Below are 15,252 nucleotides of genomic sequence, written 5' to 3'. Positions count from 1 at the left end.
TATTGATGCCACACAATATCTCAAATATTCTTACATCGATGATTTACCAAATTTAAACATATGAACTTGCAAGTGTATCGTCCTCAACGCATTACTGTCGCACTGCTGGGCACAGGTGTCCTCGCAGTGATCTCATTATCGCCTGAACCATGGCCTAAATCTATCTAGATTTAATTTAATTAAAAAAAACTAAATCTGTCTATATTTAGAATTTGAACATCGGACTGTCTGAGTGGCCGTTACTAACCTAGGCTTTTTTTACAATATAGAATTAGCAAACGAGCATACAGTCCTCCTGATGGTAAGTGGCTACTGCCGCCCATGGACATCACATCTGTAATGAACTCCAAGATTAGATTCCTAGCTGAGGTCGGCCACATATGTGCCGCTACTCCTGAGGACTAAGCTGGAACGCCTCGGAAAAGTATGTCTCCCTTAGCCTTCAAACCAGAACACAGCAGCGCTTAACACTGTTGTTAGACAGAAATAGTTGTGACAGTGGTACCGGAATGAAACCACAAATAATTCTACCACCATTAAATTGATCTTGATTGAACATAAAATAAATAAAACAACTTTAATTTTTGTAAACATTTTATCTACGCTGTATGAAACACGCTCTTCGCTTTCTTCTCCTTCTTCTTCTTCTCGATCCTTCTCTTCTGCTTCTCCGTCTTCTTGAGGAGTTGCTTGATGGCGTCTTCATCTTCTTCCTCTATAGAATTGTCCGTTGTCGTCAACTTCTGCCGTTTCGCCTCTTGGGTGATTGGTTCTTCTTTGTGCTTTCTGGGTTTGTCACTGTAAATTGAAAATATGTCATTTCAATAACGATTAAAATTAGAATTATTTTTAAAAGAATTTACTGTGGTGTATAGCTGAACCGTATATTATATAAGTTACTGTTAGAGTATTATTAAGTCAGTCATAATATAACTTTATTAAAGTAACACGTCTCTCAATATACCTAAGAGCCTGCTTCCTTAACTACATTACTTATGTTCAGAGGTAAAAAGTTATATATTTATTAATATGAAGTGACAATATTATTAAAATGACAATATTAAATAAATTGTCCAAGTGCAAGTCGAACGGAGTCGGAACCACGGAGGGTTGTGCAATCCATGCAATCCACCTGATGTTAAGTGGCTACTGTCACCCATGGACATCTGTAATCAACACCAGATAGGATTAGATATTCCTACCTGAGGTCGGCCACAGATGCGCCGCTACCCCTGAGGACTAAGCTGGAACGCCTCGGAAAAGTCTGTCTCCCTTACCACACCCTTCAAAACGGAACATAGTAGCGCCTAACACTGCTGTTATTAGGTAGAAATAGGTGTGGCGGTGGTGCCGCCGGAGTCGAACCACAAAGGGTTCTACCACCTTCACAACAAAGGGTTCTACCACCTTCAAAACTCCTGCAAGACACTCACCCAACAGTCTCCAGGCCTTCGAAGATGTCGTCCAGGTCCTCGGGCTCCGGCTCCAGCTCCTCGGCCTCCTCCTTCACGTCTGTCTCCGGGGGGTGACGTAGCGGTGTGTTAGTCGCTGTTTGGACTAGCACGCAGGATAGCTTCGATGTTAGGTATTGCTGTTGAGAAAAAAGATTGATTTATGATGAAGATCATTTTAAGGCTTTTGAAAATCAGTTAGACTAGAGGTTTGAGATGAGGGCTCTCAGTTTGAAGGTCTGAGGTTCTAATCCCAGGCAATACTCGTACTATCTTTTTCAAAGTTTTAAGCCCGCTTCACATGCTCGTGAGAATCTCGCGAGAACGCGAGAAAAACCCGTTTCTCACTCACCACGGTTCCCGTTTTCCACACTCGTTTCTCGTGCTTTTCTCGCGTACTCGCGAGAATGTGGAGCGGACTTTACCGGAATTAGAATTAATACACAAATAACTTCGACCGCGACCAAAACTCACATTAACCTGGCTAGTATTTGACTTACAAATAACATAAATACATGCATCCAATCGTACACATGAACACATACATACACACACACGTGCGGACAAGAAAACACACATATGTACACACACGCACACGTACACATTTAAACACATAAACACAATTAAACCTACACACGCACTCACAGACGCACAACCACACACACACACACACACACACACATTCGCATACACATATATGAACGCACGAACACATATACACACATGGGCACTCATACTTGGTCAATCACGTCCTATTTGACCGTCTCCCTCGACCACTAGCAGTCAACCACACCACACATGACCAACTCACCTTATAAACCAGCTCCTTGCTCTCCCTGCGATGCAAGCGCACGTGTCGGTCGAGACTGGCGCTGAGCAGCCATTCCCCGGCGGCGGTGACGTCACTCACCGCACCCACCGCGCCCTTGTACCCTTTGGATAGCCGACCTTCGCGCAGGTCCACCTGGTGGAGCTGACCGCGGCCGAAGCCCACGTACACCTGCCTGAGGGATACACACTGGTCAGTAATTGCCACTGTCCCACTGCTGGCCACCGGCTGGATATATATATGTGGCTGATAGAACCAGAGTGGCGTAACAGCATTTTAATGACTTTTGCCTATTTATATTTTCATAATTTAAAAATGTTGTATCCATCCATCCATCAGCTTTTTGAGGTCCACTGCTGGACATAGGCCTGCCCTAATTGGCGCCACTCCACCCGGATCTCTTTAATCCAGGAACTGCTGCTTTACTTCAATATTATAAAACAAAATATAATATAATAATAGTAATTGTCTTACCGTTCGTCATCTGAAGGCGAGATGCAAGTGGCGGCCATTGAAGCAGTGTCCACGTTGCACACCGGCCGTCGCTGCGCTCTCGTGTCGTATAATCTGAACAACAAACACCAAGGGTACATTTATTGTCCCACTGCTGGGCATGATTATCCTCTAAAAAATTGTCAAATTAATTAGAAAGTCAAATTTGACAGGTTCACTATTGGTAACACTAATTAAGGCAGTGCTTTCTGATAAAAAAAATAGTTTAAATTGATTATCACATAGTCAGATTTCTTTTGTGCGTGCGTGTGTGCGTGCATGTGTGTGCGTGTGTTTGCGCGTGTGCGTGTGTGTGTGTGTGTGTGTGTGTGTGTGTGTGTGCGTGTGTGTGTGTGTGCGTGTATGTGTGAGCGCGTGCGTGTGTGTACCATAAGACTAAAACTTAATAAAAACTTAAAAACACCTATTTTACACTCTTGGGGTTGATATTCCAATAGGTGTTTCATTACTTCTAACCAGAAAGCTTAATACTACTAGATTCATAGAGAGAGCTAAAAAAATGGCAATTCAAAATTTTCAAAATTTCAACCCCTTTAATATAAAAAAGTCTAGTAAATGCCTACATTATAACACAGACCTACATTATTTCTACCTAATAACAGCAGTGTTAGGCGCGGCTGTGTTCTGGTTTGAAGGGTGTGGTAAGGGAGACATACTTTTCCGAGCTGTTCCAGCTTAGTCCTCAGGGGTAGCGGCGCATCTAGAAGTCTGGCCGACCTCAGGTAGAAGTATCTAATCCTATATGGGGTTGATTACAGATGTCCATGGGCGGCAGTAGCCACTTACCATCAGGTGGACTGCATGCTCGTCTGCTACTCTTATATTATAAAAAAAAAAAACAGAAGTAAAACAATTTGTTCTAATACATGTTGTGTAAATACTATTCTGATTTCATATTTCTTAATAGATTAGCCTCGGTGATGATGAATTAGTCAATCAGAATAACTCTTTTTAACACATTTTTATTAGCTTAGGTTGTATCTATGTATGTATGTATGTAACGAAATCTTTGAACTCGATTTTTACTCACTTTGAACGGTCCGATTAATTTAGAATTTTGAACAATTATCAAGAATCGATGACAATATACGATTTTAATAATCTTATCCCATTCTTCTCATCAGGATCCTCAGGAATCAGGATTAACGATTTTCCTTGTGCGATTTTAGCGTAGTTTTTAGTGTTTAAACCATTAACATTATTATAATAGTAAATATTCTAGATTATCAACTAACCTAACATAACCATGTCTAGAGCACACAGCCAGCAGGTTCTCCCCCAGGAAGCATAGATCCGACACCCACACCGGGCGACGCAGTTGCAACCAATCGTGTGCTAGGTTCTTAGCTGCAAACAGTGGCTCTGGCTCGCCCATACGCCACACTTTCAAGTCGTTCTCTTCACCACCTGCAAAATACATTTCTTATTCATAATATACAGGTAACAAATGGTTGGTAACAGGTAACAATGGTTGTTAAAGTTCGCGCCAAACTTCTAGTCCGCTCTGAAGTTGTTGCGCGCAAGTGTAGTCAGAGAGCCAATGCGGTCGAACACAACTACAAGCATATACTCCGTAGCAACGTAAGGGCACACTAACACAGCTATGTGCCCGCGGGCGAGATCGGGCAGCGGAGTAGAGAGCCGGGAGCCATGCTGTCTTGGTTCCGCTGATATCTACAATTTGCTGTTACGACGCGACTCGTTTCTATATTCAGAACGGACTAGAAGTTTGGCGCGGACTCTACCTATTATAATACCAATTTGAAGATAGTACAAACCTTTGTGTTTCGACTCCAAAGGCACCATTGCCACACCCTTTGACAGTAAACGTGCAAAAAGAGCTCTCCTTCAAAGCCGGCGATGCATTGGCGACTCCTCTGGTGTTGCAAATGTCCAAAGGCGACGATGACTACTTTCCATCAGGTAGCACGTCTGCTTAATCGTTAAGTTAAATAATAAAACACTTCTGCCTAATAACAACAATATTAGGTGGTGCTGTGTTCTGGTTTAAAGGTGTTCTAAGGGAGACATACTTTTCCGAAGCATTCCAGCTTAGTCTCAGGGGTAGCGACGCATCTGTGGCCAACCTCAGGTAGGAATATCTAATTCTATCTCGAGTTGATTACAGATGTCCATGTGTGGCAGTAGCCACTTACATTCAGGTGGACTTCATGTTTGTCTGCTACTCATATATTGTAAAAAAAGAAGTGGTGCATCTGTAGCCGACCTCAGATAGGAATCTTATCTTATTAGGGGATGTTCATGGGCAGTAGAAGCTATTTACCAAGTACCCTTCACTACATACTCATCTACTACCCCTATATTATTTAAAATCCCTTACCAGTAGCAAACAGATCCCCGTACACCCTCATCCGGTCGATACTACCCCCAACTTTCACCACAGTCTCCGTCTTCTTGCTCCACACCTTCACTACCCCGCTGGCCACCGCTGCCACCAGGCGACGCTTGTGTCTCCCGAGCCCGACCACGTGGCCGGGGGCGAAGTCCGCCGTGTACGTGTGCGTGAAGCCATTGATCGTGTCGTATACTTGTATCTGGGGAATGTTTTACAAATCTATACTATCTATACTAATATTATAAAGAGGAAAACTTTGCTTGTTTGTTTGGTTGTAATGAATAGGCTCAAAAACTACTGGACCGATTTTAAACATTCTTTCACCATTCTAAAGCTACATTATCCACGAGTAACAGTAAAATATATTTGATAAATAGAGTTTGAGGTGGTAAAGTTTGCCGGGTCAGCTAGTTGTAAATAATTGAGGAAGTGCAAAGTCGAACACGCACACAGAGGGTTCAGTAGCACAAGTTTTTGATTTATTTTTAGTATCTGATAACATAGCAGTAGTAATACCATAGCAGAAGTGATTGCATTTGAATTTAAAACTGTCTACCAATTCCAGATCAATAGTTAAAAGTGAAAAACACTGCAAAACTGCAATTTTTAGTTTTTTGTTGTTATTGAGTTCTTATTATTGCTATCATAATACATATTTTGGAACAATTTCAAGTTTTTGTCTATTATGGTTCAAGAGATAGAACCCTGTGTTAGACGGACAGACAGTGGAGGCTTAGTAATAGGGTTCCATTTTACCATTTGAGTACGGAGCCCTAAAAATACTTATGTTGTGTAAAAATTTAAGTCAATCCCAATCAATCATTTAAGTCAATTATGGATCCCTCGTCTATGCTATGTTTTGAGTTTTTTGTTGATTATTTTTATTAATAATGATAATCATACCTGTTGATTCTTCTTTCCCAGAAGTATTTCCGTCTGTTCAGGGTTCCCCCATACCATTGAGGTAATTGTGTCATCTTTTTGAAGGCTCTTGATTTCCACTAGGTTCTCTATACATTTCTTACTGTTCTTTGTTGTGTCTGTGTAGTACTTTATATCTGAAAATGTATTTTAATACGATATTTAGTTAACAATGTGGTTTTTTATAACATTAGAGCAGTGACGAGCATGCAGTCCACTTGATGGTGACTACTGCCGCCCATGAACATCTATTATCAACCCCAGATAGGATTAGATATTCCTACCTGAGGTCGGCCACAGATGCGCCGCTACCCCTGAGTACTAAGCTGGAACGCTTCGGAAAATTCTGTCTCCCTTACCACACCCTTCAAACCACAACACAGCAGCGCTTAACACTGCTGTTTTTGGGTAGATATAGGTGTGGCGGTGGTGGCGCCGGAGTCGAATCACTGAGAGTTCTACCTTTAAATCATCACAACAAAATAACATAACCACAAATATTTGATAATATGAACTTACGTTTGAACGATCCTATCCGACTCGCTACAAATATATCGATCTCTTTATCCTGTGGTAATAACATTTTTATTTCGTTTCATTAATAAATATCGTGTTATTTAAAACTAAAACACACGTGAAACGCACGTCGAATCTAATGTTTTTATGTCATCATGACAGTTTTGTATATGTCATTTTTTATGTCCACTAGTGCATGCACTTCGCTATATGTGTATGTCCCGCAGATATGTCCCAAAAAGTAAAATAAATAATTATCATACCGTTTTTGTTTCGTATAGTATTTTTAATAATTCTCATTAATAAATAAATGATTTCGTAAGTAAGATTCAGTATTTATAGTGTATAAATACTGAATCTTACTTTACTAATAATTTAATGGTATAATGGTTTATTGGACGTGTTCTCAGTCCTATCCATAGATGATCAACTTAATATAGGGAAGTCCTATCACCAAAATTAATACGGGTAAATTATAGACACTGCTAGCCTAATAAATCAAGGTAACCAAGGCGAAGCGAAAGATTTATTTAACATTTTTGCGGATCTTGACCTTTGGTCTGGATTGTACTTGTACTATGGAAGCTAATGTACTATTATACTCTGTAAGTACGTCACTAACACTTTACACAACACTAGATTATTTGTTTTTATTATTGTCGATATCATCGTTTTGTCCTATTTACAAAATACACAAAAGTTATTAATATCTTATATTAAAATAAAGAAAATTTATTAATTAAAACAAATATTCAGTGCAATAATTTCAAGTAATGAACATTTTTCACTGTAATAGGATGTACTTTTAAGTTATAATTAAGAACATTCATTTTTGCAAGTGAATAAGTAATAATATAAAATGAATTCTATGAATTTTTGCCGCACGTGTATGAGTACTGCATCCTTAACACCGATTTTTCCTTTACCGGATATGCACGAACGATTTTCAAACACCATTTACCTTATCACTGGCATAAAAGTAAGTATAAAAAGAAAAATAAAATCACAACTTCTATTTTTATGAAGTTCTAGTACTTTTGGTAGCAAGCGAGCATACAGTCCTTATGTATATATTATTGTATATATATATATGTATATATTATTACTTATGTATTATCTGTAATTACTTCACATAATAATGAAATTATAACTAAATGGATATGTGTATAGTAGAAGATCCGAAGCTAAGTCGAACTGGACCGAGCTGATAATAGAATGAAACTCATTTTATAACGAAATTAGTACATTGGGTAATACATTAAAAATGGGTTTGCTAAAAAAATCCTGGACAGGATAATTTTAATTATTTTTTGAAAAATTAATTTTCATTTTGCAGACAACCCTATATCTACGTGTTCACAATAAAACAGCGTGTCTACTGATATAAAATTTTATCTATTATCATCATGAGTGAAAGTAGTTGCCAGCGAAATACCTGTTTATACCTGACAACCCAGTAGTTCGTCCACGTAAATAATAGGCAACCCAAAGCCTGCACATTCTGTATGTTTTTAACATTTACTCAGAATAGAATTTTCTTATTATCTTGATGTTGCAAAATTTAATTTTCAATTAAATTTTAATTTTTCAAAAATTAATTAAAATTATCCTGTCCAGGATTTTTTTAGCAAACCCATTTTTAATGTATTACCCAATGTACTAATTTCATTATAAAATGAGTTTCATTCTATTATCAGCTCGGTCCAGTTCGATTTAGCTTCGGATCTTAGACCAGTATGGAATGGAAAAATAGTCAGGTAACCAGGGCCCCAACTCAAGGGGCCCTGAAAGGCTGTCTCTGATAAGATTTTTAAGTAGCTTAAAAATACTTTTTATTATTTGAGGCCCCACAAAAAATATCAGGGCCCCTTTCTTACATTATTTACACGTGATAGTTCAATATTTATATTTTGTTATAGTCTCTCTATTATTTTGTGCAATTTTCTTAAAAATCTAAAAATGTTTTAATTCTTGTTCAGGTACAAATGTATGATGACTTACCACAAAAGATGTGTTTGGATTGCTTAAAACAAGTGAATGGTGCAATAAAATTTAGAGCAAAATGTAAAGCAACTGAAGAAAAACTGCAGGAACTAAAAAAACAAACACATTCTGTTAATAATAATGAGTACAATACAAATAAAATACAAATTAATACATTAGATGGACAAACAATTACAGTTAAGAACGAAAAACTTCTTGTAAACAACAAAGTTATAGAGTATAACGATAAATCCTTTGATAACGATAAGAATTTAAACCTTAATAATGTAGTTGAGAATCTTTCCGTTAATGAATGTAATGAGACATATAACTCCATATTAGAATACGGTAAAAATGAGAATATGTTACACATTGATGAAGCAGTGAAGACAGAAGGTAGCAAAGAAATCGAGTCTCGTGATGAAAGCATCGAAAATACAGACATAAATATGCATAGTATTGAATATTCCTCGTTAGATAACATAAATGTTGCAATGGAAAGTTTGGAAATGAAAACACCAACATTGTATGAAATAGACATGACTCGTGAGGGTAACAGAGTGACTTGTAAGCTTTGCCAGAAGAATCTATCTATCCGAAGTATTGAGGTGCATCTCTCCCGGAGTCATCCTGGTGCTGACGGGCGGAGAGTCAAGTGCAATCTGTGTGACAGTTTTATTACAAGAGAGAAGATGACGAGACATAGAGTTATGATGCATGGGTCTGAGACTTTGCAGTGTAGGGTAAGTTCTTTCCATAAAATTACTCCTCCTCCTCCTCCGTTTGTTCACTCACAGCTGAGCATCGTGATGACCCACAGTCCTTTTTGGTACGAGCTCCTGCCATTTGTCACAGTGCACAGTGTCACAGTGCGTCGTTGACCTTGCCATCTAGTTGCTCAGATATCTGATCTGACCATCTCTTCGGGCTCCTCTAGGGTTTCTTGCCTTCTACCCAAATAATAAAATGACCTAACTATAGAAAAATCTATTTTAAAAGACCAAAAATAAAACTAGAATAATTATAAGAAAATAAAACAATATGCTCAATTAATTTAAAAAATCAAAAACCCGACTGCACCAAAAAGGCTGAAGTAGAATTTCCAAACGCAGTGAAATAGGCATTTCATTATTTTTATCCAGAACGCCAAATACAAAGTTTCATAGTAGGTGTCTGCTTCAAAAACAAAAGATGTTCAAACAATATTATCCTATTTTATCCTCGTAGTGTTCATTTACGCTATATAAAGAACCTATGTGTAAAATTCCAGCACGCTTAAGTTCAGCGGTTTCCCTTTGCGTTGATCTCTGGCACAGCAACTCACTCATTTGGTCAGACAGTCATCTCGATGTGTATATACGAGTATATATGTACTAGCTGACCCGGCAAACGTTGTGTTGCCATATAAATAAAAAAATGTAAAGGATGAACAACCCTTATCACTTAGGTGTAAAAAAAAAAATAGATAGTGGCCGATTCTCAGATCTACTGAATATGTATATAAAATTTGTTGAAAATCGGTGAAGCCTTTTCGGAGGAGTACGGTAACTGACACGAGAATTTTATATATAAGATATATTATATAATGTATGTGTAATCTCCTCTTAATTTCCTTTATTTTGACACCCTACTCGATAGATTTGGTTAACTTTTTTAAAACGTGTTACTATTTCGCGAAAAAATTCACCATTTACAATCTATAAAATATATAACTTCAGTAAATCAAAGTTTCGGTCATTATTTTACCTCGTTAGAGGTAGCATTTCATTATTTTTATCCAACAAGCCTGATACAAAATGTCATAGTGTTTGCTTCAAAATCGACGACTGTTCAAATGAACTTTTAACCCTTATTTTACCCTCTACGGGGTTGATTTTTCAGAGGGGGATAAATAAGTGCGTCTTTGTTCCTATCCAGAAAGCCAAATACAAAATTTTATAGTAGTTGCTTCAAAATTAAAGGATTTCAAAAAAACTGTTTTCCCCTTTTTTACCCTCTTAAGGGTAGAATTTCGAAAAGGCCTTTCTTAGTACTTATTCAAGCTATATAGAGAACCTGTGTGCAAAATTTCAGAACTGTAAGGTCCTTGGTTTAGGCTGTACGTTGATTTCTGAAAAATGAAAAAGTCATTTAGTTAGTCAATCAGTCAGTCACCTTACTGTTTTATATATATACAAATATATTTTTATAATCTCCGTTTAATTTCCTTCCATTTGATACCCTACTCGATAGGTTCGGTTAACTTTTTTTTTTAAATGTGTTACTATTTCGCGCCAAAAATCCGCCATTTTGATTTTTTTTTACTAACACCTATCTAAGGACACTCGGGTCATTGAGACAAATATAATGACACTTTAACTGTTGAAATTCATCCAGCCGTTTGTTAGATCGGATCAAATAAAGAAAGACAAACATACAAGATACGCGCGAAAAACATAACCCTTCCTTGGCAGTCGGGTAAAAATAGGTCATCTATGTCTATTCTGCATTTTAGACGAATTCAACGACGCCTCATATGTTAAAATCGGTTAAGCCGTTTGGGCTTTAGAGCTAATCGAAAACAAACACAACACAAACACTGGAAAAACGCTTTCGCAAGCATAAGCATAAAGCAAATACGATAAAACGCGAACAGTCCCTGCAGATTGAAGTAGGAATCTTGTGGTTAACCTGATGGTGGTTATTGCAGCCAAGAACATATGTGTGTCTCATATGTAAGTCAGCCAGCTTCCACACCCTTTCACTGAAACGCAACAACTTCTTTACGCTAGAAATAAGTGTGGCGGTGGTATAGTCCGCGCCAAACTACTAGTCCGCTCTGAAGTTGTTGCGAGCAGGTAGTCATACAATTTTCTATGGCGAATCGATTCATTTCTATATTCAGAGCGGACTAGCAGTTTTACGCGGACTATACGTCTGCGGTTGATCCATACTGGGTCTATCACCTTTCGCATGATATACTAATTTAACATCTATTAACATTGTTTTTAATGAATATGTGTTACAGTATTGCAAATCGGCGTTTGAAATGGAAGATCAGTTGATGGAACACATAGGCACATGCATGGCAAGAAAGAAACGAAATAACTCTGAGATGGTATGTATATAACTTTTTTTTATAATAATATAACAAACACAATGCTGTCCATCTGATGGTAAGTGAGAACTGGCGCCTATGGACGTCTGCAATCAACCTCAGATAGGATTAGATATCGTGTTCACATCACCCATCCTTCATCGCACCACTCGCCGAAGGATGAGGTTCCATCCACATCAACTGGACCCGTGGCGGTCCTCCACGGTTCGGTTTGCACGGTCTTTTTTGCCTCGTATGTGCAAAATGTGGAATGAACTGTCCTGAAGTAATTCCTCAGGACTATGACATGGGGCTCTTCAAGAGGGGTGTAAAAAGAACTCTCCTTCAAAGCCGGCGATGCATTGTCAACTCCTTTGGTGTTGTAAATGTCCATAGGCGACGGTGACTGCTTTCCATCAGGTAGCCCGTCTGCCTTATCGTTAGGTTAAATATATATAAAAAAGAAGTGTTTTCAACACAGGGCCCCTTGAAGGTGTTTAATTTAAGTACCTGGCCGTAGCTTTTCAAATCCCTTACCAATATAGCAGCTTCATATTCCAGGGTCGAGAGATGACGGAGTGTGACGTGTGCCACAAGTCGATGCAGAGGGCCAGCTTGAGGCTACACAAGGCCATCAAACACGCTGGCCTTGGGCCTGTTTGTGAGGTAAGCTATTTTAGTATGCAGTTTACCAAGAGATGGCGCTGTACAATTCTGAATCACGCTATCGAAAGTTTATAAATATCTTGCTTAATAAAGTTTCGAACCGGGAGCCCCGTAGTGGCTCCCCAAGTATAATTATTTCATCTAGTAGATTTCAAAAGTAAAGTACCTATAACAGGTAATTTTAAGGGGCCCCAATACATAGATGGCGCTGATTCTGCTAATTATTTGTGACCATATAAAATATTTCATTCATTTTGTCTCTTTTTTTCTTTCCCCTTTTTTGCGTTATCTATTATTGACTATTCTTAGTGGATTACAAATACACAACATTGTTATCTATCTTTTTAGAAAAAATATTTCTTTTTCTTTTTTACCAGCTAATCAATTTGACTCTCTTTTGTAAGTACCAAATAAAAGATTGTTCTTTAATATTTTTCTCGACATCTTAACTGTCTCTTTCCACAGCATTGCGGCAAAAGATTCGGCAACAAATTCCGTCTAATAGAACACTACCGCGCGAAGCATGGCTACGAAAAGTTTAAATGTTCCTTCTGCGAGTTCCAGAGTGCTAGCGGGCTGGCTATGAGGGTATGTCCTACTTTATAGAAAATTCTATTCTATAGAGTCTATTCTATATTTTTTACTTATAAATATCATTACGAAGTCTAAAACAATGTCGCTTCCCGCTGTCTGTCACCATGTTCGCTTAGATCTTCAAAACTACACAACGGATTTTGATGCAGTTTTTTTTAATAGACAGAGTGATTCAAGAGGCAGGTTTACATGTATAATACATACATAAAATAGTAAATATTAAATAAATAAACGCTTTCTACACTCACAGCACCACACTAGGATTCCCTGTATCGTGGGTGTAATGAACACACACAAAGACAATACAAACACTCAGACCCAGAACAGATATCATTCATCATTCAGATAAGACTCTTTGCACGTCAGACCAGTATGGTGACCACTCCGCCACGCGGATCGTCGAGTATAATATATGAGTAAAATCTGAACATGCAGTCCATCTGATGGTACGTGGCTACTGCCGCCCATGGACATCCGTAATCTACCGCAAATAAGATTAAATTACTATCTAAGGTTACAGCCACAGATGTGCTGTTACCCCTGAAGGCTAAGTTGGAATGAATCGGAAAAGTATGTCCTTTTCCCTTCAGACCAGAACACAGCAGCGTTTAACACTGCTGTTATGAGACAGTAATAGAGGTGACGGTGGTGCCGCCGAAGTCGAATCACAAAGGGTTTTACCACCTTTATAATAAGACATTACAAATACAGACTTGGCTAGCGCAGTGGCCTATATCTTAAATCTTACTCTGAAAGGAGACCCGTGCCAAGCAGAAGTCAGTAATGGGTTGATGACGATTCTAAATGTGCGCTTCCTTTCAAAATACAATGAGAAATACAAGTCTTTGTATACTGGTTCGGTTAGTACAAATATAATACAAATCGGTCCACTACCGTCCTACCCGCACGGCGTCCATACTAAGAGTGACGTACCAGATCAACTGACAGCTAACTAGATGTCGCCAGATGGGCACCACTACCGCACGCCACACCAGTACTCGAGTCTTATGTTTAATGTCTAATTATGACTGTATTTATTAATACACTACAATTTGTATTGTATTGTCAGAACCACGAGCGTCGTCACCGTGGAGAGAAACCGTTCGTCTGTGAGAGTTGTGGTGCTAAGTTCCACGCGGCGTACCTGTTGGCGCAGCACCGACAGTCGCACCGCACCGACAGGACGTATAAGGTATGGGTGCCCACCTATCTTGATACACTAAGGTTCATGGGTGTACTGTATAGTTTTAGCTTTGCTATGGAGGGGAGAGGTTACCAAATCCAAATAGAGTTATCGGAGAAAAAAAATGGACAATGACTATAGTATCGACGGGTCCTACGTAAACTGGTGCAAGTGCGTTTTCACAACTTTACAGTAGAGCGATTTGAATGTTCTAATGCGTGTAACTTTAACATTATTCAACGTACATAGTTAAAATTTTAAAATGGTATAATTGAATCCTTTTGAAAAAAAACTGCATTATACTTCGTAGAAAAATCTTCCTATTTGAAAAAAGCCTCCTATTTTTGTCATTTAATTCAGAAATGTTGAACATAAATCTTAGCGTGTAATGTAAGCAAATATATTGGTTTTTAGGGGCCCTCTTATATCGGGGGCCCTGGGTAGAGGCCCCCTGTGTTCTTATGGTAAAGATGGAATAGATTACGGAGGTCCGGTCTTTGTATATTCCATTGCAAAAACATTTTACATTTTTCAAATAAGAATAATAACTACATATTCATTCCATTCATTGTTCATTTAGTTTGCTTTTGTTGGACATTATTTTGTATGTTATGATTTATATCTCTATTTATGTCTGATTGTTGTCTGTAAATTATTTGTTTCTTGTGTTTGGGGCAATAAATCATATTATTAGTATAATATTTACAATTTAATTTATTTTGTTGTCTTCAGTGTGAAACATGCAGTGCGCGCTTCAAGACGAACAACGCGTTACATGCCCATCGGCGAGCCCGACACTCCAGAGTTACATAATCAGATATAACATAACATTAAATATAATGTTGATTCATATGTTATTGTTTTATTACCCTTACCTGTTTGAGAAAATAATGAAAAATGAAAAATATATTTAAAACTAAATTCTGCTCACGTTATACTAGAATAACCTAACCTAAACTAATTTAAACGTAATCAAACCAAAACTTGTAGTAGTTTGAGACACAAAATTAATTCGCCAAGTCGTATATGGGATTTGCCGCCCCGTATTCTGATATGAAAGGAAAAAATATCCTTGTAAAAATAATAAATAACATGAATTTTAAAACCAAGGAACAAACTGTGAATATACGAATAATTTTATGAAATTTTGCCGCCCCGTGAAGG

General features: G+C 38.1%; 2 protein-coding genes across 2 annotated transcripts; one reads left to right on the top strand and one right to left on the bottom strand.

Moving 5' to 3' along the window:
• Window positions 1-576: 576 nt before the first annotated feature.
• l(2)k09848 (WD repeat domain 74 lethal (2) k09848) lies at window positions 577-6,763 on the bottom strand. Its single transcript, XM_073085127.1, has 8 exons — window positions 6,590-6,763; window positions 6,053-6,207; window positions 5,135-5,348; window positions 4,029-4,200; window positions 2,755-2,847; window positions 2,263-2,455; window positions 1,434-1,591; window positions 577-798 (listed from the first exon to the last, which is right to left on the bottom strand). Exons 1-8 carry the CDS (start codon window positions 6,651-6,653, stop codon window positions 600-602), a joined length of 1,248 nt encoding a protein of 415 aa, XP_072941228.1. The 5' UTR covers window positions 6,654-6,763; the 3' UTR covers window positions 577-599.
• A 480-nt stretch (window positions 6,764-7,243) lies between these two features.
• Window positions 7,244-14,940, top strand: LOC140751237 (uncharacterized). Its single transcript, XM_073085124.1, has 7 exons — window positions 7,244-7,565; window positions 8,566-9,312; window positions 11,577-11,666; window positions 12,207-12,311; window positions 12,777-12,899; window positions 13,975-14,097; window positions 14,821-14,940. The coding sequence occupies exons 1-7, from the start codon at window positions 7,446-7,448 to the stop codon at window positions 14,899-14,901; spliced, it is 1,389 nt and encodes a 462-aa protein (XP_072941225.1). The 5' UTR covers window positions 7,244-7,445; the 3' UTR covers window positions 14,902-14,940.
• Window positions 14,941-15,252: the final 312 nt, after the last annotated feature.

The sequence above is a fragment of the Epargyreus clarus genome, unplaced genomic scaffold (genome assembly GCF_041222505.1).
Source record: "Epargyreus clarus isolate Ecla_fem2 unplaced genomic scaffold, WU_Ecla_fem_2.2 ptg000022l, whole genome shotgun sequence".
Taxonomy (NCBI): domain Eukaryota; kingdom Metazoa; phylum Arthropoda; class Insecta; order Lepidoptera; family Hesperiidae; genus Epargyreus; species Epargyreus clarus.
Note: the sequence above shows the minus strand (reverse complement) of the source record. Positions and strands in the feature narration are given on the sequence as shown.